This window comes from Lemur catta, chromosome 19 (assembly GCF_020740605.2).
Source record: "Lemur catta isolate mLemCat1 chromosome 19, mLemCat1.pri, whole genome shotgun sequence".
In the NCBI taxonomy this organism is placed as follows: domain Eukaryota; kingdom Metazoa; phylum Chordata; class Mammalia; order Primates; family Lemuridae; genus Lemur; species Lemur catta.
Genome location: NC_059146.1, coordinates 25,258,723 through 25,285,719, shown reverse-complemented (window position 1 = coordinate 25,285,719; position 26,997 = coordinate 25,258,723). Strand labels below are relative to the sequence as shown.

Here is a 26,997-nt window from a genome sequence, read left to right as displayed (position 1 = left end):
TCTGAGTTTAAGGTTGAGGCTCTCTCAGATGGACTGGGGGTGGGGGCAGCCGTAGACATGGGGGGTAGGTAGGCGTCACTGCTGGTAAGAATTCCGCTTTCTTCTGGCAGACAGAAGCCAAGGTCTCCCCTAGAGTGTTTCCGGGTGTGTCTATGGGTGTCCCACGACACAAACCCCTTGGAATCCAGCATGTCTGTCTGGGGGCCTGGTCCAAGACTCTGCCCCTTTTTCTGCTGTGGTCTCAGTCTCCTTGGCAAGCAGCCCATGCTCTGGCCTGAGTCCTAGTTGTCACCTGTGTTGCCAGCTTCCCGTTCACTAGCAGCCTTCGTGGTGTTTACAGTCAGCAGTCGAGTTTTTTATTTTTTTTAATTGATGTCTAATTAGTAGTTGTGATAAATTGCACTAGCCAAGCAAAATGATATCTTTCCTAAATGATGCCATGGTATTGTGTATGAACGCAGCCGCGTTGCTATTTTAAAATGGGATTTCATAAAATAAACATGTCCCCAGATTACAGGAAATACTAAATTGATGATTAATTGATGCTCTAGAGCTAGCCTCGTGCTTTCAAATGCTTCCATTTTTGTGATAATCTATCTAGTGAGGTTCCAACAGGCCCCCACACCTCTGATAATTCCCAGATCGCTGATGTGATGTTTGTTTTCTGCCCTCTGGTGCTGGGGCAGGTGGCCATTAGGAGGCAATGCAGAGATTCCTCTGTCCACTCTGAGGGTCAGGGTGGCCAGAAGATAACAAGTGGCTCGAGGATGTCAGGATCTTCTGCAGCTCAGAGAGCGCCTCTCCAGACTGCGACTCAGGAACCGTGACATTGCTGCACTAAAAATAAGGACTTTTTAAGCTCCTGCCATTTGTACCATCACTTTCTTTGCATTAGGAAGGGCTGATAGGGAAAGAGAAAAGAACTTAGAAAATAATTATTTTTTTGAAACTAGTGGGTAAAGACTTGAGCCTGCTGACACATACCCAGGGCTTGCCAAGATGTGGGTGATTTCATGTGTAAGCATGTGATGTGTCACCTGAGATGTGAAATCAGTAGAAAGTTTAAACATGTCTGAGAACAGTGTAGAGAAGTCACAGAGAAAAGTCTGTGGTAGATGTGCCAGCAAGGGATGGTGAGCAGGGTCGGAGAGAACCGTCTCAGAAGCTGCCCAGTGGGCTTCACTCAGGTGTGCTGCTTCTGCAGGGGGTGGGGGATGACTGTGGTCTGGCCCCCAGCCTGGTGGGTGAGTGTGAAGGAGCATAAGCCTGAGCCAAGGTATCTTCTAGAGCAGTGTGGAGGCAGATGAGTGGCAGGGGCGGTGGATTCAGACCACTCTACCTCTTAGCAGCTACGTGATCTGGGGCAAGGACTCACCTTTCTGAACCTCGCTTTTCTCATCTGTATTCTCTGCCCACTCAGTGGTTCCTCCCATAAGGTGTAGAAGATTAATGGCATCGTCATTCATTTAGTAAGCAAGCGAATGGTAGGTTGGTATGGGAAAGTCCCCAGCTCAGTGCACAACGTAGTGACCACTCAGATTTGGAAAGTGTCAGCACTTCTCCCAGGGTACAGCATCAATGGCAGCTACTTTATAACTAAGCGTTGCACAGTAGGGTGTCCTTGGGACTAGTCCATTAACCCCTTTTTCTCTGGGGTGAAAGGCCTTTGTGCAGTTAACAGCTTTTAAGCCAGGGAATGGAGGACTTCTGCTCCGTTGTTTTTCAGAGTTCACCCACCACCAGTCTGGGATCCCAGAAAAAGGCCGATTGCTCTTATCTTGCCTGATGGCTGCCTCTCCAGAAGCAGCAATCACAGTGATAACTGATATTGAAACACTTGGTTTTCAGAAGCCTAATTGACGTCAGGGCCTGGGTCCTCTCGCCACTGCCCACGCTACTTCTGGTGTTCAGTGGTGGTACCCAGGGTGCTTCTTCGATGCCCCTTCAGCGAGTCAGAGTTGCTCAAAGCCATGGTCTTCAGAAGGGACCCTGAGGTTGCTTTAGCTGTGAGATCTCAGCTTGGTTTTTGCAGTGGTTTCACCATCCTTTAGACTTGTGATTTTGGTGGCATATAGTGGACTTTCCTTCCCTAGGACAGGGAGAGTGGACTCAGTAGACAGTGCTTAAAATCCACTCCAAGGTGAATAGCCTTCCTCTGCAAAGGGGAGCGGGGGAATATCAGTCTTTCACTTGATACTTTATATTCTTCTGTGTAATTTATTTAATTGATGTTTACTACTGTTTTTTTTCCTTACTGCACATTCTACACCAAATAATTTCCAGAATGATCACAGAGTTAAATGATTTTTTTAATGACAGAAGGAGAGAATAGAATATCTGATGTAGAAATAGGAAAAGCCTGTTCTATGCATAAAAACAGAGAAAGACATCATTAAGAAAATGGCTAGTCTTGAAAACTTAAAATTTTTGAATTATGTACATCAAAAATTTCAGTAAAATAAGTTAGAAGACACATAACAAAAGGGCAAAAAAAAAATGTATATAACATTAACATAGTTACTTAATATTCAAAGACATCTTTCAGGTAAGTAAGAACCACTCCAGTAGGAAAATACGTATTTCCAAGAATCCGTTAAATTTACTAGTTGTCAAGAAAACAAAATTGTGAGTTATTTCTAGCAATGAAAACTTGGAGGATCCTAAATGATTAACAACAGGACTATTCTTAAAGTTATTGTATACTTTGGTGTCTTTTAAAAAAGTGTTGTATTTTTTAGTAGAGACAGGGTCTCACTCTTGCTCAGGGAGAATCATCTCGAACTCCTGAGCTCAAGCAATCCTCCCATCTCGGCCTCCCTGAGTGCTAGGATTACAGGAGTGAGCCACTGCACACAGCCAAAAACATGTTGTCAAAGAATAAGAACATTTAATGATTAGAATAAGTTTACAATGTACTTTATAAGTGAAAATAGTGGGTTAAAATATAGTATTATCGGCTGGGTGAGGTGGCTCACACCTGTAATCCTAGCACTCTGGGAGGCTGAGGTGGGAGGATCGCTTGAGCTTAGCAGTTCGAGACCAACCTGAGCAAGAGCGAGACCTCGTCTCTACCAAAAGTAGAAGCAAAAGATTAGCTGGGCATGGTGGCACATGCCTGTAGTCCCAGCTGCTTGGGAGGCTGAGACAGGAGGATCTCTTAAGCCCAGGAGTTTGAGGTTATGATGAGCTGTGATGACACCACTGCACTCTACTCAGGGCAACAGAGTGAGAGTCTGTTCAAAAAATAATAATAATATATTATCTCTTTTTTAAATGAAAATGAACAATTAAAGAGTATACATTAAAATGTGAACAAAAGCTATTTTTAGCTGCTGTGCTTCTATATTCTTTTAATTTTTACTACAAAACAAGTATTTTTAAAATCTTAAGTGAAAAAGAAAATGGAGGTGCATCTAGAAAAATCTAATACGAAAGTGTGCTTAGCCCTGCTCCTCTGTCTTGGTGGGTGCCTCGTGGAATCTCCCTGGCTTTCCCCGGCTCGCCTGGAGGCCAGCCGCCTCATTCTTTGCCCTCCAGTTCCTGCTGCTAAGGCGCCTGCTTGTTTCTCCTCAGGACTGAGCACTGAAGGCATCTACCGGGTCAGCGGGAACAAGTCGGAAATGGAGAGTCTGCAGAGACAGTTCGATCAAGGTGAGGCACAGCCCGGCCGAGCATGGGCAGCCAGAGCCGGTCATGGCAGGCACAACAGCTGCACTGCCCCCGGGGCCTTGGGGTGCTCCTGCCACCCAGAGACCCAAAGCCAGGAGGTGCCAGCTCTGACTGAGAAAGAGACTACGTGTCATCCCTGTTAGCTTTGCCTCTGGGGTCCCAGTGTCACGGAGAAGGACAAGCGTCCCTGCCAAGCCCGAGTCAGTAGGCCCCAGATCACCATCCACAAACGCCATTCTAGATGGCCCTGACCCTCGTTCTATGCATAAAACCCCTCTTAAGGGGGTTGCCTCCTTTGGCCGTGCAGGGGTAGTTGTGGGCACGTGATACAAGAGCTGGGTGGAGATGCTGGTCCTGTTTGGCCAGAGCCCCAGAAGTAACCCCCGCTGCCCTCCTCAGTGCCGGCTCGGGAGGAAGCGAGGGGATGTTTTGTGCTTGGCTGAGCTTTAGGACCCAGACTCCCAAGCTGAACTCCAAGAGTTACACTGGCTCTCGGCAGGGACTCCCTTCTCCTAAGCTAGGTCAGCTTCGAGAGGCCTGTGGCCAGGCGGCCAAACTCTGACTCTTAGAAGTGGCCACGCTGTGAGATGAGAAGCCACATCCACTGGTCCCAGAAGCGAAAGAGCTGGAGCAGCGCAAGTTCCCAGCTGTCAGCGTCCAGGGAGGGAGGCGAGCACAGGAGGGCCCGACGCAGCGTGCGGCTGGGCCTGAGGTGGCGCAGCCAGCAGTGGACACCCCACCCCCCGACGTGGGTAGGTGGGCAGCCCTAGCACTTGGCAGCACCACAGGCAGACACAGCTAGCTGGCAGTGGGCAGAGGTGACCACACAAGAGAGGGAAGCACCTGTTAGTCTTGTGGGATAGGAGACATGAGGTCACAGTGAGGCTAGAGCCCTACATTGGGGATGCACTTGTTCATATACAAGAATCTGGAACAGCTTATATCCCCCAAAATGGAAACTGGTCATGTCCATCAGTAGATGATTTCTTCATAATCAGAAATGCAATAAAAGTATATAAAGAGAAGGAAAATAAGAGACAAGGGTCAGTGGTGCCATTGGCTAGGAGGGGCCAGAGAGAAAAATGAGTCTATTTGCCCTGCCACCCTAGGCGACAAGGGTGGAGGCAGCAGGCAAGACAGTTGGTAACGTTTCTGTAACCCACCTGAGAAGTAAGCCAGCCTTTTAGGGAAAGCCTCCTCCGTTTTTCCTGATGGGGCAGGGAGCAAGGAAGAGCTCGCAGCACGTCAAAGCCAGATGAGGGGAAGTGGAGGAAACAGAAAATCAGGGTAAAGGGGCACAACTCCTTACTCAAGGGCAGTGGAGAGGGGCAATTCTGCAACCTCGGAAAGAGATCTTGGGTGTCAGCCTACGTCTGTGTGAATCTCACAGATCATTTCGGCAGCACCCAAGGGTGCCACCACCTCTCCAATCCCTGTTAGTCCAGAGTCCCTGCCCAGGTTCCAGGCCATCCCTGGGCAGCATCCGTGGGTCTTGGATGTTTCTCTAGCTTCTCCCATGCCCCAAGATATCCTGTTGGCTTCTGCTAAGCTTAGATTGGTTTGGCCTCACTTTCCCGACTTCCTTTCAGATCACAACCTGGACTTGGCAGAGAAAGACTTTACAGTGAACACTGTGGCTGGTGCCATGAAGAGCTTTTTCTCAGAACTGCCAGACCCCCTGGTCCCGTACAACATGCAGATTGATCTGGTGGAGGCACACAGTGAGTACTGGCAGCCCGTGTGGCGTGGGGTCCCCTGACAGCACCGCAGACAGACCCTGCAGTGGGTGCATTGAGGGAGACAGATGTGGCACCCAAGAGTGGGTTCTGTCCTCAGAACAGACACTCTGTTTCTTGGAATTGAGGTTTGAAGGACAGAAGGAAAGGGAACCAGATGACACCAAGGTGACTTGCAAATTGGGCCCCAACTTTTGTAGACCATAGATGCTTATCTGGGGGTTGTTACAGGTTTCTCCCCAAACTCTTGTTCATTAGGAGCATGGTTTTGGTGGTGTCAGACTTGAGTTGCGTCTGTGCTCCTTTGCTTGTGGCCAACTTAACCTTCCCTGCCCCCAGTTTCCTACTGTTGTCCCTATGAAGTTAATATGTGATCTAGGGCCATACAGCCTCTTTGGAAGCCAGCCTCAGGAGGGAAAGGGACAACTCCAGTGGCCAGGTGATCACTTGGTGCTGCAGCAGATTAGCACCTCTGGTTTTAACGGCCACCTCTATGCTGTTCCCCCTTGCCCTAAAGCTGTTCCTGCCCTGGCCTGCCTCTCTCTGGAGGTGTTTGTCCATCGTGTGGGTGAGCCTTCTCAGTGGCCAGCCTTTCCCTGGACTCTGTGTAGTGCCACAGAGGGCGCCTGACCTCAGAGCTTCTGCCATGTGGCACTTACTACCTTTGAAGCCACAACAGCCTTCCTACTTTGTACCTCTGGTAGGCGAAGACCTAGAAGCAGCTGTAACTGTGCAGCTGCAGGAGGGAGTGTCTTTGCCCACTACCCAGGGATCGCAGCTACCCAATGACCCAACAGTTGGGGTGGGGAAGAGGAGATGTGTTCCTCTGGCCACAGGACATTAGTCTCATTTTGTCACTGCCCAGTGCAAAAGAGGGAGTTTTAAACAAGCACAGTTTACTCACAAGGCTGATACTGTGGGCAGAAATTTTAAAGAGGTCACAGAATCGGTGTGGCTCTAAATCCTGGGTCACTGACTCTTAGTGATAGCCAAGGGAAACAGGTGCTGAGGAAGCCCCTTCCTGAACTGTGGAGGTACCACTGTCAGAGCCTAAATGCTTCAGGGGCCCCCAGGGTCACCTTTCCAGGGTGCGCATCTCCTGTGATGTTTGCTGCCACAGCCTGGTGCCACCTTCCCTTTATTCTATCCACATGGTCTTCACTGACTGGAATTGGTGGTGGCTCCTAACTCACCTGAGCCCACCAGGGATGGGGCAGGAGAGCTTGTTACTCCTGGGACTGTCACAGAGCTGCCTTGCCTTCTGAAGACAAGAGTCAGGGACCGTTGTAGGCTTCTCCCATGATCCTGCCATGATCCTGCCGTCTGATGATAGAGGTTGTCCCAACAACCGCTTCTCCAGCAGGCTGCAGGCTGGCCCAGATGTGAAATGACAGGGGAAATCTCTGTCTGGAGCCAGCTTTCTTTCACCCTAACCTGAGCTTGTCTCAGAGCCGAAGCTAGAAACAGAGCAAGGTGTGGGCTGGTACCCAACTTGCTGGAAGCCCTGGGTTCCTGTCCACATTTGTCTTGACTTGGCGCCATCTAGAGGCCTGTGGAACCCTGGCACCCAACAGAATCCCATTGTTTCTGCAAGAACTGCTGACATGCCATCTTTTTGTTTTGGGGGGCAGGAGAGGGAGGTGCTATTGATAGGGAATCAGCGGCTTCCATTGCTGAGGATGTGGCTTCTTGCTGCTGCTACTGCAGCAGCCTGGAAAAGGGTGGAGGTTTTCTGCTTCCTCTTCCCATTGTGTGTTTCCTGTGCCCCACGTTCGTCAGCTGGGGCTCCGTTGTCTTGAACCTGACAAGAAGGGGCTGGGAGAGGAGTATATCTTACTGTCATGGCACCCCTCCCAGCCAAAGCAGTTGATTGAAGAGCGGGGCTGTGTATGTTGCGGGGGTGGGGTTAACTGAGCCACAGATAACTGGCAGTGCAAAAGTTAGTGTTAAGGGACATTATGGAACAAAGATTGTCGTGCCCCAAAGTGGCTGTTCCCAGACTGGCTGGGTTTCCATGGCAACACCAACTTGACCAGCTCTTTCGACTTAATGCCTGAGAGCAGTTGTGTCTGTGTGTGTTCACGCCTTGGAACTGGTTTCAAATCCCATCACAACAGATATGGAGATCACTATCAAAAATCGGTTTGTTTGCTCTAGAATTTCACAATATTGAACGCTGCTGAGGGTACACCCACAGCACCCACAGATTTTTGTGATTATTCATCAGTTATTTTCCTGCCACATTCATGACCAATGTATGGGAGATTCAGAAATAAATAGCAGCAGTAGCCATAGTCCACACCAATTGTGTGGTCGCAGGGTGCCCGGCCTGGCTCTCTGCTAGGTGTGTGCTTTACACAGCTGATCTTTTTTAGTTTTCACAGTGGCCTTTGAGGTAGATAGTATTGTATCTCCATTTTATAGAAGAGGAAACAGAGGCTCTCGTAGGTGACAGTCCTCAGGGTCACACTGATAGGGAGTGACAATTTGGGGCTTAAGTACCTGTCCTCCCTCAGTACACGGTGATCTGTAGGCAGAATGAAGCAAGCTGAGCTTCAAATGCAAAACACCCAGTGAGGACAGAGTGAGGAAGGGGACTTCGTGGGGGAGGTGGCACCTGAGCTGACTGCAGGAGGCAGAGAAAAAGCCTTCGTGTCGCCCATTTTATCTTGCCCCACACTTCACCCCCGCCTTCAAAATCATTCTTGCCCTGTCTCTCTCCTTTTCCTCTCATGACACCCTTGTCCCTTACCTGTCTGGAATCTCTGGTCCAGCCAGTCCCCACAGGCCCTGCCTTTCGGGTTTTGTGCTGGAAGGGGTCCTACAGCTGGCTCCATCTCAGACTAGAGGGTCTGTGCCTAGGGACCTATGGCTCCAGAGTCCTCATTAATCCCCTAGAACTGCTCATGAGATTCAGTCTCTTTAGGGAGAAGACCAGTGGTTTTCATGAGATTGTCAGAGGGATGTATGACCCAAACGTGCTGCAGGCTGCCAGCTTATTCTTACCCTTCCCATTTGAAGATGAGACAACTTAAGCTAGAGATAATTAATGACTAACTGCCAAGGTCGCCAAGCAGACAGGTCTTGCTGTTCCTTGGGCTCTTGTTCACAAGATGCCTTGTGACACTGCTGATTCTGGGATCCTGCCCTCCTCTTGTCTGGGGAGGCAGTCTGCTTGAGGGCGCGGGTGTGCTCCTCACAGCTGAGCACAGGGTTTGTTAATTTCCCAGATACCAGTATGTGCCAGGCCCTATGTGGACAGGGACAGATGGCAGTGGACAGACGAGTACACGGGACAGGAGACACTGAACAGGTTATTGCAAGGTCATGCCTCCAGGAGAAGGACAGCCTGAATATTCCATCCTGGGCCCAGCAGAATGAGATTGTGGCCTTGGAGTGTGACACCTGGGGGAGGAGGACGTTGCACAGTGGGCGTGCCTCCTGCACCCCTGAGGGCTGTGACCCTGAGCCAGGCTTTTTGCTTTTCTGGTGATCCAGGAAGGAGTACAGGGTGGTCAGAGCCCAGCAGGGGTCTCCTTCCAGGCACTGAGTTGGCAGCAGCAGATTCAGGCCTAGAGCTTGGTTGGTAGCCTGGGTGCCAGGGCTCCAAGCTGTGACACAGCCAGGTGTGAAAACATTGTTTGGGATCATGGTCCCTGCCACAAATTTGTGTGACCTTGGACCAGTAGTTTTACTTTTTGAGCCGTGGTGTATCTGAACTGTGAGAGGTGTAGCAAGCTAGTCCCTAAGGGCCTAGTGGCCCCCCTCTTCCTCCTGAGTTCTTGGGGTCTCAGTTGTTCTAAATTGCCTAGTTTGCGTCCAGACTTTTAGTTCAGCTGGCCCAAAAATCCCTCCCCTGAACTTTTCTTGCTGTCCCAGTTGACTGGCCCCTAAGTTCAAAGTACGGTGTCCTGGCCAGTGAGGCCTGCCCGCTGTAGGCCCCCAACCCCTTTCCTTTCAGCAAGGATTTCTGCAGGCAGAGAGCGCTCTGCAGCACTAGGGCGGGCCGGGGGTCTAGAGGAGGTGGGCTGAGCTGGGGGCAGGCCTGGGTCCCCTTCCATCTTCCCTGTCAGCAGCCTGTGGCCTTGGTTTGGCCTCTTCAATGGGTTTCTCAGCCACCATATGGGTAACACCCGGCCCCACCTTCCACTCGAGCTTTTGGTGAGGGCTGCATGAAGAGCAGCTGTGCGTCCTGCCAGCATTCTAGCACCATCTATTAAGTAAGAGTCGCTGGTGTTTTTATGGTGTGAAAAGGCTGCCTGCTGGAGCCTGAGGTAGGTCTCTCAGCGGAGAGGCACTGGTTGGGGTGAGCTTTTCTTGACTGAGGAGGTAAATAGGGTAGAGTCAAAAGGACATTGACAAGATTGAGGTGGTTTTTAGTGCTACAGACACAGGCCCAGACTCGACTAGAAGGATTCCTTGATGTCCTCCCCCCTCCTCCCACCCACCTCCTGATGCTTCTCAGTACTCAGGAGCTCCTGGACCAAGCAGTGAGCAGGGAAAGGGCGAGAAAACGAGAGGAGGCTGCACACAGCGGCTCGTGCCTGTGGTCCCAGCTACTCAGGAGTCTGAGGCAGGAGCATTGCTGGAGCCCAGGAGTTCAAGACCAGCCTAGGGAGCATACGGAGACCCTGTCTGTAAGAAAAAAAAAAAGAAAAAACCATCTAGATCCTCATTAGGCACTGCCTAAAGTGCTGCGTGGAGAAGGCTGCTGGAATTCTTGAGGGTGGTCCATGAATTATCTAAGCAGGCTCGGTAACTCCTACCCCTCATCTCCCCTGCCCCCTAAGGAAGAAAGGAAACAACGTTCCTTGATTCTCCTCGGACAGGAAGGAGAATGGGTCATCCCTGGCAGACAGTGGCTTTGCCAGCCCCGTTTCCTGCCTCCAGCTGGGAGGACCCGGTGAGACTCGGCTCTTAAGTAAAGGTGCTACGACTTGACTGCCTAATTATAATAAAACAAACACAGCTGTGTTTGTGTCGTGCAGGCACCTACGGAGAGACCTGTGCCCTCTTGTGCCGAACTCACATCTAGAAGGAGGCATGATTATTTTACTAAGTGAAACGTTGAGCCACACACATGCTTCTTGTGTTTTTTAATACAGTCTTGTGTCCCCCTACAGCAGTTTATTTTTTTAGGTAAACTTTTTGTTTAAATGTAATAATAAAGGGTTTTAAAACTCAAGGCCACAGAGAGAGTATATCCTTGAGGTAGAACCCTTAGAATAAATCTTGGAGGCCGGGCGCAGTGGCTCGTGCCTGTAATCCCATCACTTTGGGAGGCTGAGGTGGCAGGATCGCTTGAGCCAGGAGTTCAAGACCAGCCTGAGCAGCACAACAGCCTGGGCGACTGAGCAGGACCTTGTCTCAAAACAAAACAAAACAAAAAAATCTTGGGTTCAGAGAAATGAATCAGATCATAGCTCCACATAATTAGCTCCTATGGTTTTTTAGTCATTTCTAACAGAAAAATGTTACTAAAACTCTGCTTTTATCAAGTCATCCTCTCAAGTCCAGAAATGCACCTGTTTTCATCCTCATTAGGCTGCCAGAAGAGCGCCTCAATCTCTGTCCCTCCCGTCTCTGCATCTCTCCTGCCACTGACTCCTCCAGGTCAGACTGGCCCCTACGTGCTTATTTTGTGTCTGGCCGTGAGCTCTTCATTTAGTTGTGTGGTGTCACTGAGTGAAGGGGTTATTGTCATCAGCCCCTTGTACAGGCAAGGTGGCTGTCAGGTGTCATTTGCCCAAGGTCACACAGATGGTTGGTATTGGAGGCAGGATTTGTACCCAGGACCACCTGAATCGGGGTTTGGGCTCTGGACCGTCCTAAGACCTTCCTCCCTGCCCAGCCCTCCCCGTCACTGACATCCTGTCTGTCCTTCCGAGCCTAGCTCCTGTCAGGCTCCTCATGTGGCGCCTTCAGCTGTGACCCTCTGGGCATGTCATCTGCCGTAGAGGCTCCTAACCAGGAGGCCATGGGCTTCCTAAAGAACAGTCTGGGGAGTGGAGAACCTCCAGGACTCAGGCAGGAGTGTGCACGTGCGTGTAGGTAGGAGAGAGGGCCCAGAGCTTTCTTCCATCTCAGAAGATTCCCATGTCCCCAAACCCATTAGCAGCCATCCACCCACCCCCATGACCACTAGCTGTGAGACAGCTGCCATCTCCTTCATGAGACCCTCCTGTGGTTTTTCTGAGCCCTGGAGTCCAAAATAGGGATATCTCTCCATGCACAGAGAAAAGTGTTGTGGCCAACTGTGACTCCAGGTGGGCTCTGGAACATTTTTGCCTCACCATCCTGGGCCACCTCTCCCAGCCAAGGTAGGCCAGCCCCACCCAGGGATGGGGGAGCCAGGACTCCGGGGAGCCCTGTGGGCACATGCCCTGCAGCCAGCTGGGCACGGTTTGATTCCCAGCCCTGAGATGTCTCTGGCATCAGATTCTCAAAATCTCAAAAAACCCTGCCTTGTAGGATTATGGACACTGACTGAACTGGGCCCGGCGTGGATTACATGCTTCATTCAGGGCAGTTGTCTTCCCTCTCCCAGGACATTAGGATTCCGCGATGGATAAAGTGTGGGCGGCAGAGGAAGGGGGTGCATGGTGCTTTTGATGAACTGCATAAGAATTCCTCCACTGTTTCCATCAGCTCCTCCAGTAGGGAAATGTATGGAGGGTCCCTATGTCTCTAGGAAAAGGACAGAGCCCTGGTCTCATGACGGACTCCCTCCCTCGAAGGCCTGTTGGCGTGGGTGGGTGGCAGCGGCTGCCTGTCTGGTCAGGAAGCAAGCAGGCTTTCTGGGTAGGGATGCCTGTCTCCATGGGCAACCGGATGAGCAAAGAATGGTGTTCTTTATGGTGCAGTCTCTCTAGATTGTTCCTTCTCGGGTGGTGGGGACTAGGAAGCCCCAGGCACACAGTGCCGCCCTTCAGTGGGGGCCTGGGACACGGAGGTAGGCCCGGCCTCTGGGCCCATGCCACTGCCAGGTGTGCCAGCCTGGAGCACAGGCTTTGGGGGAAAGAGTGGGGTTGGCCTCATCTAAAAGCCCTGGGCTGCCCTCAGAGACAGCCCACGAGAGAGCATGCCCCAAGTGGGCCACCAGGCCACCGGTTCCACCAGTTGCCTGGTATCTGCTTTGGGCCACAGAACACCCACCAGCCTCAGCCTCATGAAAGACTTTGGTTTTCTCTCTCCTTAGAAATCAATGACCGGGAGCAGAAGTTACATGCCCTAAAAGACGTATTAAAGAAATTTCCAAAGGAAAACCACGAAGTCTTCAAATATGTCATCTCTCACCTAAACAAGTAGGTTGCAGGGCCTTCTGGTTGGTTTTTCCTTCTAAAAGTCAACAGCCAGGGTTGATCAAAAGCTGAATGAGGCTGAACCAGGCTCCGTCCTCAGCCTGGCAGCAGTGGCTCAGAGGTGGGGTGCTGGTCAGCTCCTCGGGGGCACAGCTGCGTCACTGCACAAGGAGCACCCTGGGGCCAGGCACGGTGGCTCATGCCTGTAATCCTAGCACTCTAGGGGGCCGAGGTGGGAGGATCGCTTGACCTCGGGAGTTCAAGACCAGCCTGAGCAAGAGTGAGACCCTGTCTCTACAGAAAAATAGAAAAATTAGCTGGGTGTGGTGGCACATACTTGTGGTCCCAGCTACTCAGGAGGCTGAGGCAGGAAGATCACTTGAGCCCAGGAGTCTGAGGTTGCTGTGAGCTACAGTGACACCACTGTACTCCAGCCAGGGCAACAGAGTGAGACCCTGTCCCCTCCCCGCCAAAAAGAGGAGCATCTTGGCTCATCCTGCGGCTTCCAGCCTGGCTCTGTCTGAGGGAGACCCACATGGCCCCAAGTGTGCCCAACATCAGACAGTGCAGCCAGCTCTGGCTGGGCTTGCAGGGCTGTGGAACATTGTGTAGAGCCTACAAGCCACCTCCCCAAGCTAGCAGAGACAGAAGAGCCTCTGGTTGGTGCTCATGCCCCCAGAAATCACCTGAATCAAAAAACCTAAGAGCCTCCCAAAGTCCTCTCTCCAGCATTCATATTTCCCAGCTGGCGTGTAGCAGGACGCTGTGCCAAGAGAGGTGTGCTCTGGAAGAGACCAGCCTCAGTCCAGCGAGCGCCAGCCACTGCGGTCAGGAAGCCCTTTTAACTGTTTCCCACATCGATTCATGCACAGAATACATTTGTTGACAAAGCGGTATTTTATGGATGTCTGGCTTGGGACACACACAGACTCCCTCCCTCTCTGCACAGGCGGAGCATTGTCACCCGTGTTGGTTGTTGGGTGAGTGAGTCCCTGAGTGGTCCCCCCACCCCCAGGGCTTTGTGAGGGCCTCCCCGTGCCAGGGCATCCAGGCAGCTCCCCGGGTCTTGCTACATGGAGCCACGTGGGCAGAGAGGAGAAGGCACGGAGGGCCTCGGCCCGACTCCCAGTGCAGGGCAGGGGCACAGACAGCTGCGCATGACCTTTTCTGCTCGCAGCAGCGCCCAGGTTCTCAGCGGAGGGTAGGCAGGCAGGGCGGCAGCCTGGGTGACAGACCGCGAGCACAGTGGGCTGGGGTCCCACGCTGCTCTGACCATGAGTTTGGTGTCACCTGCAGAGTCAGCCACAACAACAAGGTGAATCTCATGACCAGCGAGAACCTCTCCATCTGCTTCTGGCCCACCTTGATGAGACCTGATTTCAGCACCATGGACGCCCTCACGGCCACCCGAACCTATCAGACAATCATTGAACTCTTCATCCAGCAGTGCCCCTTCTTCTTCTACAATCGCCCCATCAGTGAGCCTCCCGGCACCATGCCCAGCTCCCCCTCGGCCATGGCTTCCACCGTCCCCTTCCTCACCTCCACACCTGTCACGAGTCAGCCCTCGCCCCCCCAGTCACCTCCACCCACCCCCCAGTCCCCTATGCAGCCACTGCTCCCCTCCCAGCTTCAAGCCGAGCACACGCTGTGAGCTGCTGAGGCCAGGGGCAACAGGAGAACCGGTCTTCTCTCTTTGGTGGGGTAGCATTCGGCCTTGAACAAAACCAAGTCCACTGGGGCAGGGGCAAGGGCAAGCGTCCCTCTCCCCATCATGTGCTCAAGACCTCAGCGGTAGCTCCAGCCAGTCGTTTGCACAGGCTGGGCTGTCAGGTGCCCCAGCCCAGTGCTGCACACCTGGGGCTGGCTGCAGGCAGCAGCCATGGGGCCCTGTCCTTTGACTTGGACCCCTGTGAGGACTGAACTAGTCAGGCAGTGGCTCCAGTGCCCTTCCACCTGCTCCCCACTCCCTGGACCAGCTCCCCCATCTGCCTGCCTGTCTACGCACACCAGCCTCAGGGCGTCCACCCCTTGCTTGTACAGAGCCTATTACTGGGACAGTGCCCTGGCCTCTGCCAGGGGAGGAGGATGTTCTGAGATTCAGGCCTGCCCCAGGACGGGGCCCGCAGCCCCTGAAGAGAACACTACCCATTTTGTTTTGCCTGTCTCTTCTGCACACACCCCCACAATGGGGAGTACAGCCTGGCTAGCAACCTCCTTAAAACACGCAGGCCACAGCCCTGCTTCCCCAAGGTACATGCTGAGGGCGTTTGCCCACCAGCAGAGCAGATCAGAGCAACAGGAGGACAGCGTCATGCCTGGACCGAGCGTGACTTCCTCTCCATCCCCAGACTCCACACACACACACACACACACACACACACACACACACACACACACACACACACACACACACACACACACACACACACACACACACACACACACACACACACACACACACACACACACACACACACACACACACACACACACACACACACACGCGCGCGTTTCTGGATACGTTCCCCTTAAAACAAAGGAACACTGGAAGAAAAATGGAAAAAACCCTCCGACAATTAAAAAGGAAGAAACCACAGAAAGAAAACTACAGACCTCAAGAATGATTCCATTCTCCTCCCACCTCTGCTGGGAGGCAGGCAGGTGGAGGTGGCCCTTGTGTCTGTGACAGCAGAACCAGGATGCCTAGGGCTGTGGCCGGAGAGCCTGCTGGGGTCCCACTTAGGTCTCATCATCAGATCCCCTTTTCTCCAAGAAGACGGTTTGAGCCCTTGGCGGGGAGGGCTGGGGAAGCAGGCGGGGCACAGTGCATGGTGCACTGCTACGGAAACGCTACTTGAGTGCATGTGTGTGTGCGCGCGCATGGGCGGGGAGTGGGGACAGGTGGGGGGGTGCCAGGTGCCCTTGGGGTGTGGGTTAGTGTTTGGTGGAATCCTTGCGTCCCAGCTGTGGAAAGCTGCCAGCAGGGGTGTTCGTGGGATGTGGGCTGGGTGTGGGCACTTTGAAGGAATGATGGTCCACTGGCACCCTCATGGGGCACCCTTCCAGGCCCTGGCTGGCCCAGCGGAGCTCAAGGCACAGAGGCACCGTGCCTGCCATCCCACCGCCCTGGCCGGGTCTTTCCACTGGGCCTCTTCACGCCCTGCCTCTGCCCCCAGCACTGCAGCCTTGCTGGGCTGCGACAGACAGTGGCTGCCCCCACTCCTGACATTTTCATCCTCACGGCTGGGCAGTGGCCTCTGCAGCTAAACAGTCTGACACTAAGGTACCCTGGGCGCGGGGCAGTGGGGAGGAGAGGGCCCCACACCGCACAGGCCTTGGGGCTCGTTGCACTTTAAGAAGCATCATCTGTGGTATGTTCTGCGCCGCCTCCCGGCGGTCTCCGGCTGCCCTGGCCCGGATGCCGCCCCTTGGCGGCTGGAGGGCGGTGCGGTTCACGTCCTGAGCGGTTCGCGCCCCGAGCGCTCTCTGGGTGAGGAGCTACTGTCTTTCTGTCTCTGCTTCTTGATGGGGAAGAAGATGCATGGAAACACTAAACTACCCTTGCAAGCCTGCCGCCTCTTTAAGAACACAAATCAAATGAAATCCGAGGCACAGGTGTGTCTTATGTAAATGTGGATGATGGGCTTTTCTGTCTTCTGGTGATGTGCCTGGGGCCCTGGGTCCCGGGTTGGCTGGAGGGACGTCTGTGTTTAGTTTTGGCTGAGGTTGGCAGACACTGTCTCCGGCTCTCAAATTTCCCCGGCCCTGAGCCCGCAGCCGATGAAGAAATTGCTCCATTTATTTAACATCCACCTTTCTCTGGTCACACTACCCAGTCAGCTCTTCGAGGAAGTGGGGTGGAAGGGAAACCATAGGGGTGGCCTGGGGCCATCCCTGTGTGAAGAGAGGGAAAAGTAGCCCAGTCCCCTCCCTCAGCCCGGTCTAATACTGCCGCCGCCTCAGTGCCGCTGCAGGCTCACCCCTGACTGCGCAGATGGGTGTGCGTCATCAGCGATTGCTCCGGGTGCATGGGGACAGCACGGTGAGGACACCTGTGCTTTGTACCTTACCCTTGTGAAAGTACCAGAAACCAGGCTTGGGGGGGCCCCAGTGCGACAGCACCGTCAGCCAGCGCGGGTGGACCAGCCTGCCTGCCCCGGGCCTGCCAGGGCTCACGCCCCGAGGGGGCACGGTGCCCAGGAAGCTCCAGGGGCTCCTCTTGTTTCTGTTCACTAACTCTTCAGCGCTCACTGTCTGCTTTCCTGGGCTGAGGGACGGAGGACGTGTCAGTCGTTTCTGAATTGTCATTGCCAGTAGTGGCGGCACTGGGCCTGGACTCCAGCTTCTAGACAGGGTAGCATTCCGACCAAATGGGCACTTGGATGGGACCCACAAAGAGAGTGTCCCGGGGTCTGTTGGGACATGCTGGCCTTAAACAGAATGACGCCCACCCCTCACTTCATCCGGGGCTTAAGCTCTGGAAAGTGCTTTCACAGGTGAGCGTCCTGGGAGTGGCACACAGCTCAGATCGGGGGCGGCAGGCACTGGCCTCGTCCCAGTGGGCAAGCAGGTCAGCCAGCCCCTGCCCAGCGGGAGCAGACACCGTGCTTGCTGGAAACGGCGCCTCCATGGTGGGCTTAAGACTGCCCCTGTGACACCTGATGGTGACACAGAGGACAGGGAGCCAAGGCTAGGTGGCATATCTTGTGTCACCCATTGGGTATCTCACACCATGCATTCTGCATTCTGTCACACTGCTCTTCCCATCACTAGACGTTTGCAGGAGGAACACGGAACACGAGCTTCAGAGCTCCTGTTTCCTGTTCTCTCACCCCCACAACCCCCTTGGATTTTCGTCTGCTTAAGGCAGGAGGTGTGCTGCTGGGTGAGACTCTCCCGGCGGAATGTTTGTCTTTGCCACAGTGGACAGAGGATGACATCGTAGGAGCAGCTTGGTGACGGGGAGGGACTGGGGATGAGCCCTCCTTCCCCACCCCTGTGCTGCAGCTTCTGCTGGTCTTAGGGAAGGGAGGCCTTGGTCCGGGCCAGCGTCCACTTGTCACAGAGTCCCCTAGGTCACCAGGCTTTCTGGCCGCACACAGGACCCCGAAACCTGGACAGGCCGGCTGTAGCATCTCATTATCAAATGTCATCTCCAGCTGTGTTCCACTCCTGTCCCCTCCTGTGAGAGGAAGGGCACTGCTTTGGGGGCTTTGGCTAGAAAAAGTAGTGATTGGTGGCAGAGAAAGGCCCCCACCATGAAGGGCTGGTTCTGTGAGTCGCTGCTGCTCCAAGAGGGAAGCTGCAGGGCTTCCGGTAAGTTGCTGGGGGGTCCGGGTTCATTCGCTCCGTAACTCACGCGCAGTGGGGGTGTCTGCCTGGAAGCGTGGGCTGTGTCCAAGGGAGGAGGCGCAGGAAGGGCTGGGCGGAGTCGCAGCCTGCGCTTCTAGCAAGGCGGGGTCGGGCTGCTGTGTGCAGGTAGAGTACGAACTTGGTCACCTCCAGGCCTGTGCTGACTGGAGAAGGCCCCTGCCCCTCCTTTACCTCCTCTTGGAGCCATCTCTGCGGCCTCTGCCTGCGGGCTCCTCCCAGCAGCCCCCCGCGTCGGACGGACACCCCGATATGCTACACTTCACTGTAGTCGAGACAGGGCGTAAGTTATTGTTTGCATTAAAAAGAATCATGTTCCCTATGTACATTTAAGGAAAAAAAAAAAGGAAATGTCTCAGAATTGTATGGGAATAAAACTTGTTTGAAAATTTGGAATAGTGCTGCTGCCAGCTTATTTTTCTGGTACTTGTATTTTCACATGTTAAATGATCTTTATATATGTTGAATTAACAAATATTTTCAGTTTCCTGAGAAAAACAAAAACATATTAATGGTATTGAAATGTGTTAGTAGTCTGGCTGTGTGCCCAAAATTCTGTTTTGCAGCAAAAGTGGAGAACTTGTATGTAAAGAAAGTATAACAATTATTTCTTTGTATTTTAGGGGCTTTAACCAGAACATCCTCTAGTTGGTGTTAGGAATGTTTGCTTAATTTCCAGACTTTTTTTTTTTTTTTTAAACACGTCGTGGGTTTTTTGAGGCTCCAATCTGATTAGTGCATGGCCGGCCCTCAACCTAAGGCTGAGGCATCTCTGACTGAGGTGTTTTCGTTTGGTTTTGTTTTTTAAAATCATGTATTTGCTACAAAGTATTGTACTTGTCTCAATGGGAATGGTGTAAAAAACTGAAAAGGCCTTATGTGATATGTATCATAGTTAATAAATCAATCTTGTAAAAAACCAAACCTGAGAGAAATGAAGGGGGCCCCCCTCCTCCTGGCCGCTGCCCGCGGGGCCCGGCGCCTCCCAGGGCGGCCGAGGAGCCTCCCGCAGGGCCGGGCGCACCTGCCTTCTTCCCTCGGCCGCACGGAGCTCTGCTTCCTGAGATCACCTTACTCCACAGAGAGCCCCTCCCACGGGCCCCAGCAGGCAGGGCTACCAGTCCTTCCCAGTCCCCAGTGTCACGCTGGGGCAAGTGTCAGGGTTTGCTTCCTGGGTGGCAGGGGAGGGCGGTGGGTGGCCATCTCCAGTGTTCTAGGGGCAGGAGGCTGCACACCTCGGCCCTTCTCCCCAGGGAGAGGGTCAGGGCTCACGTGCAGAGAAGGGAGATCCAAAGGCCAGACTCAGCGCCTCGTGCTGCCCTGCCAGGCTCTGGAGCAAAAGCGCAGGACATCTGTCCTCATTGGAGTTAGCCGCTGTCACCGCATCATCCAGAACAGTGCCTCCAGGGATGAAAGTGGGCTGTTGCCCAAAGAAGCTTCGCCGGCAAATCACATCATCTCTGCGCACCCTGGGAAAAACAGTTTTTTTTTCTAGGAGCACTTCCCTGTTTCCCATCACCCAGGCTTGAATCTGCCCTGTCCCCTGCTCCCTCCTGTCCCCTTACTGCTTCTGAGCTCCCTGTGCCCACCTCCCGAATAGCACTTGCAGCCCCTGCTTTTCTGTTCCTTTTGTCCCCATTCTAGCACAGGCGCCAGTCCCAGATCGCCGGGACTCTACTGATAGACACCCCCACAGGCTGAATAGCCCCTGCCCTTTACCTTGCCCTTTGCTTTACCTGTGACAGCAGTGGGAACTGTCCGCACCTGTGCCCACAGCAGACGTGGCTAGCTGCTCTCAGCACTTCCTGCCACGGGGCTGGGCACCCACACGCCCCTCCGGGCAGCCTCCGTCAGCGGGAGCTGGCGCCCGGAGCCCCGCACCCTCCACCCAGCCTGCCTTTCTCCCCCGCTGTAATCGGCTCCTCAACACAGTGAAAACTAATCTCACTCTGCTTCCAGATCTCTGCTTTGAGCAGCTCCTTCTGCCTGGAATTCCTCCGTCCTCAGCTCCGCACAGCAGTTTCTAGCCTGTTCTTCAAGCCAGTCCTCCTCTCTCCCCTGGCACTTCCTCCCTGACCCTTTTCACACCGGTCCAGTGCTGACAGAAGCTGTCTTCTCTGGCTCTTGTTCAAGTCTCACGTACTTATATACATGTACTTCTCAGCCGCCATCACCCACGTTGAGAGCGTTGGGGGACAGGTCCTGTGTCCCCCATATGCCCTCCCAGGATGCCCAGCAAGGGGCCTTGTGCATGGCAGGCCCTCAGGCAGTTTGAGGTGGTCTCAACCTTGCCCTTGCCCTTGACTTGAGGCTCCATCTAGCAATATAAGCTCACCCCTCCCGTGTGACTCCAGACCTCAGTCTCTTCACACCATACTCATATCCACCTGCCTGTGACATGCTGGGGGGCTCCACTGTGACACAACCACAGCCAAACTCCAACCCCTTCTCCAAATCTGCCCATTCCCCAGGTTCCCAAACAAGCCAAAGAGACCCTGGAGGCCTCCTTGGGGCCCCCTTCCCTGTCAACTGACTGTACCTCCAAGTTCAATTTTGTAACCAGCTCACTTCCCTCCAGCTTTCCTGCCACCATTCTGGTCCAATCTCACCTAGATGTCTGCCCCAGCTTCCCTCTTGGCCGCCTCCTGGCCTCCAGTCTCACTCCCTGTCTCCCATCTCCATGGGGCAGGCACAGGGAGCTTTCCAAATCTCAGATCCAGCCATGCCGCTCCCCCTCAACAACCCTCCAGGGCTCCCTAGTGCCCTTAGAGGAAGTCCAAATTCTTCACCAGGGCTCATAGGCCCTGCCAGCCTCCCAAGGAGCCTTTTCTTGCACTCTGCATCCCAGCTGCCCGGACTCCCCGTGAGCCCACCCACCTTGGGCCATTTGCATGTGCTGTTCCCTCCTGCAACTGTCCTTCCTCCTTATTCATTCAGATTTCAGCTCCAGGACTCTCATAGGCAAAGCCCTCCTGACTCCTGACCAGGATGGATTCCTTTGCTTTCAAAGGGGAAGAAAAAAAAAAAGTTCTTTAAGAGTACTTTTCTCCTGTGTTACTTATTCAGATTGTATTCACCCATTCAACATATATTTCCTGAGCATCTACTCTGTGCCAGGCCCTGAGGACGCAGCCATGAACAAAACCAAAAGCTCTGCGGCAGCTGATATCCCAGTGGAAGGAACCTAGCCAACTAGTGCAGCCAGTGTCGGTTGGGATTAAGGAATTGAGGAGAACTGGAGTTGTTGAGCAGGCTGCTGTTCAGGGTGGTCAGGAAGACCTCTCCGAGGAGGTGACATTGGAGTAGAGCAGGGATCAGGGGCCGGCGAGCAAGGCACTTGCCTTGGGTGCAAAACTTAATAGGACGCATAAAAAAACTCAGTGATCAAGATAAAAATATTTCAATGCAATGTTTTCAAAAATTGAAGTTACTGTGAAGCTAAAACTGCTCTAAATAAATTGTCTTTAAAAAAAAATCAAAGTTAGTGCAAAAACCTCCATAATGAACAAAGTATCAAGACGAATCAGTTAAGTGTCAAACGTGCCATATTGGAGCGTGGATTCAGCAAAAGGCGAAATCGGTAAGACAGCCTAGAATCCAGGCGCCCATGAGGAGGCGACTGCCGTGGTCCCGGATGAAGGCGACAGGGGATTAGACCAGAGCGGGACGGTGGAGTGGAGAGAAGGGGGGGATCCTGGATATCTTGAAGGTCAAGGAGACAGAATTCGGTGAAGATTGCACGAGGCGGTGGCAGAGAGGAGGTGCAGATGACTCCGGGGCTGACGCAGTGGTGTGAGTGTCGGGTGACCAGCCACCTTGCCCACTCGCCGTGAAAACCACCAGGGCAGAAGCTGTGCTCCCCAAGCCGCGGCCAGCGAGCTCCTAGCGCGTGGCAGGCGCTCTCCTGCGCCAGGCACACTGCCCTAAGGCGGAGACTGCGCCGTGTTACTCCCTGAGGCCACCAGGGGTCAGCAGAGCACCGCCCTGCCCAGCCTGGGTGGCCTGGGAGGAGCTGGGAGCCAGGATGGTGGCTTCTTATGAAGACAGCGAGATTAGGAGAGGCGGGGCCTGGGGAGGTGGCGGGCTCTGAAAACTGGAGTTGTAATGGGAGCGTCCCGGGAACAGACAGAGAAGCAGTGGGACGACCTACTCTTCCTGTCATTTCATCCATCCGTCCACCTGCCCATCCATTTATTGGGTCATTTCAGTCACAGGAGGTCAGGGACCCGGCCGCAAGGGGCCTTGTAGGGCACAATGATAAGCTCAGAGTTCGTCCTGAGGGCGCTGGGGAGCCATGGACGGGGTTTGATGGGGGGAGAGACAACGGTCAGATGAGCAGGAGCTGAGAGGAAGAGGAGGGAAGTCGGGAGTCAAGGGACACGGGCTCCCAGGTGGGATTGACGAGCATACGGTTAACATACATCCAAATAATATTAATAGCAATACTAATAGTATTAACAAAAGCTAACAATTATTGGATCCTTACAAGATGTCAGGTCCTGTTTTAAGCACTTTTCATCTATCAACTCATAATTTTCACACAAACTCTATGACGAGGAAACTGAGGCACAACGGGACCAAGCGATTTGGCCGACATGACACGCTAGTAACTAGGAGCCAGGACCCGCCCCCGGCTGTCTACCTCCCAGCCCACGCCCCGTGCTGGTTTCCCAGGGGGTCTCAAGGGGGATGTGATTCGGCCCCGAGGGGTTTCAGCCGTCCTCCTGGGTACCCCCTTGGGGTGCAGATTCCACCCCTGCCCCTCCCCCAGCCCCCATCTCAGTCAAGGGCAGCTGCATCTTGCAAGTGCTCAGGCCAAAACCTCCCCGGTCCTCTCCTGTCACACCCACATCCGGTCACCAGCCAATCCCGTTAGCTCTGCCTTTGGAATATCTCCAGAATCCCACCACTTCTTCCCCTCCTCCGCCGCCACTTGGCCAGGCTACTGTCACCCCCTGTCTGGACTTTCCCAGTCACCTCCTCAGCTGGGCTGTTGCTCTCGCCCCCCAAGGTTGATTCTCGGGTACCTGCCACGTGCGTCTCCTCTTGGCCCAAGCCCAAGCCAAACCCCTTCCTGCAAGACCCTGGCAGCGTGCCCACGTCCCCAACTCTCACCGTCCACGCTGCTCTCTGCTCACGCCATGCCATCTGTCTTTCTCATATGGATTGGAGGGATGGATTCAGATGTATTATAAATCCGCTGTCTCTTGCATCCTTTACATGTAATTTTTCCCATCCTGGTACTAACTTTTTTGGTTTGTTTTTGGTGTACGGTTTTGTTTTTGTTTTTTTTTTTTTTTTAGACAGAGTCTGGGTCTGTTGCCCGGGCTAGAGTCCCGTGGCGTCAGCCTAGCTCACAGCAACCTCAAACTCCTGGGCTCAAGCGATCCTCCTGCCTCAGCCTTCCGAGTAGATGGCACTACAGGCACGTGCCACCACGCTTGGCTAATTTTTCTATACATATATATTTTTTTAGCTGTCCATATAATTTCTTTCTATTTTTAGTAGAGACGGGGTCTCACTCTTGCTCAGGCTGGTCTCGAACTCCTGAGTGAAACAATCCACCTGCCTCGGCCTTCCAGAGTGCTAGGATTACAGGCGTGAGCCACCGCGCCCGGCCTACATTTCCCCTTCTAGGGACACCATAGTGGTTTAAGACCCACACTAGTGGCCTTATTTTAACTTATCTCTGTACAGACCCTATCTCTAAATAAAGTTACATTCTGAGGTGCTGGGGGTTAGGACTCCAACATATTTTTGGGGGAGGACACAGTTCAACCCATGACTCCCTGTTTCCTATTATTTTAAACTATGAACTACATAGCACACAAGAGAGTGCACAAAACACATCTGCCCGAGTTAAATACTAACAATGATAATCACGCGGCCATCGGGGCACCCACCATCAGCATTAAGACCCTTGCTATTGCCCCCCACCCACTGCAGCCCCTTCCTCTTGCCCAGACTCAGCCGCGCCCCTAAATCTCACAGAACCACCCAGGATCACATCCCCAAGTAATGTCACACTGTTTATTGTGTCTGCATTCAGACCTTTTAAAATAGGCTCATCTCATGTTCATTTTCCTAGAATTTATTTCTCCCACTAACATTCTATGTTCAAGATTCATGTGGCCGTGAGGAGCAGCTGTTTACATATTTGGGGAGGACTGATACATTGTTCCCATTTTACAGGCGAGGATGGTGAGGCAGGGAGCGCTGAAGCAAGCTGTCCAAGTTCCCACAGGTGGAGCCAATTTGAACTTGAGCCTGTTGAGTCACCTCCTTAAAACTGTGCTCTTCCCTTCCCAATAGTGAGGAATGAGAATGCCTAAGTAGACGTTATTGGAACCCCCGCAACACACACACACACACACACACACACACACACACACACACACACACACACCATGCTCTCAGTGCCCTCCAAAATCCTTGGTCCTCTTCTTGATTTCCCCTGGTGACAGGGAGCTCACCACCTCACAAGAGAACATGCTGCCTTTCCCCATCTCTTCCACATGGGTTGCTTCAGGAGTAGTGAGTCCTCACTGCTGTGACCGGGAAATGTCTCCGAAGTGCAGAATGGCCAAGGAGAACCGAATGCAGCAGAGAGGTTGGGAGACCAGGCGAGGGTGACAGGTGTTCGATATTCCACGAGCCCCTCCATCCAGCTCTACTCCCCACCCTGCTCTGCCCCCCAGGAGTCTGATCGCTGTGTGTGTTCACCCCAATCTTCTTCAATCTTCAGCTGCAAGCTAAGTTCTGCCAGTAGGAGGCCCTAGAGATAGGGGAGCAGGGGGAGGGGCCTTATTCTAGCTGGGCCTTAGTTTGACTGTGTCCCTCCATGATGGTCTCAGCTACTGCGCTCTCCAGTGTCCCCAACAGCTCCCTTCCCTGCCCTTTCACACACACACAGAATTGTTCCTACTCTGCCCGCCCTGGGCACTGCCCCAAGCCCTTCTGGATTTCCCCAAACGTTTGTCTAGAGCTCCTTAAGAAATGCTCCTCAGTTCCTAGAGGCAGGGCCCAAGCTCTCAGGACCCAAGGCCTAGAAGCTTCTCACCCTTGTCATCAGAACAACAAAGGGCATAGATCATGGAGCAGCCCACCCATTTCACAGATGGGAAACTGAGGCCCAAATGGGGTGTGTGCATGTGTGTGTGTGTGTGTGCGTGCGTGTGTGTGTGTGTGTGTGTGTGTGTGTGTGTGTATCAGTGACTCTGTGGCTAATGTATAGGTAAGACTATTTGTTTTTGGATATGTGACAGCACATGTGTCTTTGGGAATATAAATAATATCGAACATTTTTTCCTTAGAGATGGGGTCTTGCTACGTTGCCCAGGCTGGTCTCAAACTCCTGCCCTCAAGTGATTCTCCTGCCTCAGCCTCCCAAGTCACTGGGATTACAGACATAAGCCACCATGCTTGGCTCAAGTCAGCTTTAAATGGCCTAACTCAGCGGTTCTCAAACTCACTGGTCTCAGCACATTTTTTTTTCTTCTTTTTTTGAGACATAGCCTTGCTCTGTCACCCTGGCTAGAGTGCAGTGGTGTCATCATAGCTCATTGCAACCTCACACTCCTGGGGCTCAAGGGATCCTCCTGCCTCAGCCTCCCTAGTATCTGGGACCACAGGGGTGCGCCACCATGCCTGTTAATTTTTCTATTTTTTGTAGCAACGGAGTCTTGCTCTTGCTTAGACTGGTCTCCAACTCCTGGCCTCAAGCGATCCTCCCGCCTCGGCCTCCCAGAGTGCTAGGATTACAGATGTGAGCCACCGTGCCTGGCCAGTTTCAGGACATCTTTACACTCTTCTTGAACCCTCCAAACAGCTTTTATTTTTATTTTATAAGGCATTGAACTTTGCTATGTTAGAAATTAAAGCTGAGAATTTTAAATATATATATTCATTTTAAAATGTCAATGGTGGTCGGGCATGGTGCCTGATGCCTGCAGTGAGCTATGATGATGATGGCACTGCACTGTAGCCGGGCGGCAGAGCAAGACTCTATCTCAAAAATAAAATAAAACAAAATAAAATAGCAATGGTAAACCCATCATGATTAACATAACTAATAGAGTTTATGAAAAATGTATTTTCTGGCATGCACCTGTAAGTCCCAGCTATTCCGGAGGATCACTTGAGCCCAGGGGTTGAGGTTGCAGTGAGCTATGATGATGCCACTGCACTCTAGCCCGGGAAACAGAGTGAAGTCCTTCCTGTCTCAAAAAGGAAAAAAAATGTATTTTCCAATACAAAAAATGTTAGTGAGAGGAGAGACACTCTTTCACGTTTTTGCGGATCTCTTTACTGTCCAACTTAGTAGAAGATGCCTGGACCTCATGCCTGCCTCTGCAATCGGTCTGTTGTGATATTACACACCATAAAACATCTGGAAAACTCCAGCAGACACTGGTGGGAGAATGAAGTGACAAAGGCAGAGAATGTCTCAATCTGAAAATTTGACCTGGCAGACATGGGAGAGGCTCTCAGGGACCAGCTCCCAGGTCACACTGAGACCTGCTGGGTGAACTTATTTAATGCTCATGATGATGCAGTGAGATGGGTACCAGAATCAAATTATCCTCATTTCACAGAGGAGAAAATTTAGAGCCCAGAGAAGTGGAACTAACTTGCTCAGTCACACAGCAGTCAGTGGCAGAGCTGGGGTTCAACCCCTGCAATCACAAATCAGTTGCACAGTGTGAGGGGACTTCTCAAGGCTGGCATGGCCCCTGCCCAGGCGACACAGCCAGGAAGTGGTGCCAGGAGAGCAGCCAGTGAACTGAGCCTGATACCAAACCCTGAAACCCTAACAAGTCTCCCTGGGGATAAATATGGAAATACTGGCTTAGAGACCATCCTAAGCAAGCTACATAGCCTCTCTGTGCCTCAGTTTCCCTAACTGTAAAAGAGGTCTA

At 52.8% G+C, this 26,997-nt stretch overlaps 1 protein-coding gene across 1 annotated transcript in view; it reads left to right on the top strand.

The window, feature by feature from the left end:
* The window catches only part of ARHGAP35 (Rho GTPase activating protein 35), a 113,009-nt gene extending 98,014 nt beyond the window's left edge, over positions 1-14,995 (top strand). The window contains exons 4-7 of the mRNA XM_045531335.1: positions 3,574-3,651; positions 5,259-5,390; positions 12,604-12,709; positions 14,003-14,995. Coding sequence (XP_045387291.1) covers positions 3,574-3,651; positions 5,259-5,390; positions 12,604-12,709; positions 14,003-14,360 — 674 coding nt within the window. The 3' untranslated portion in view covers positions 14,361-14,995. The remainder of the gene's footprint in view (positions 1-3,573; positions 3,652-5,258; positions 5,391-12,603; positions 12,710-14,002) is intronic.
* The last annotated feature ends 12,002 nt before the right edge of the window (positions 14,996-26,997 follow it).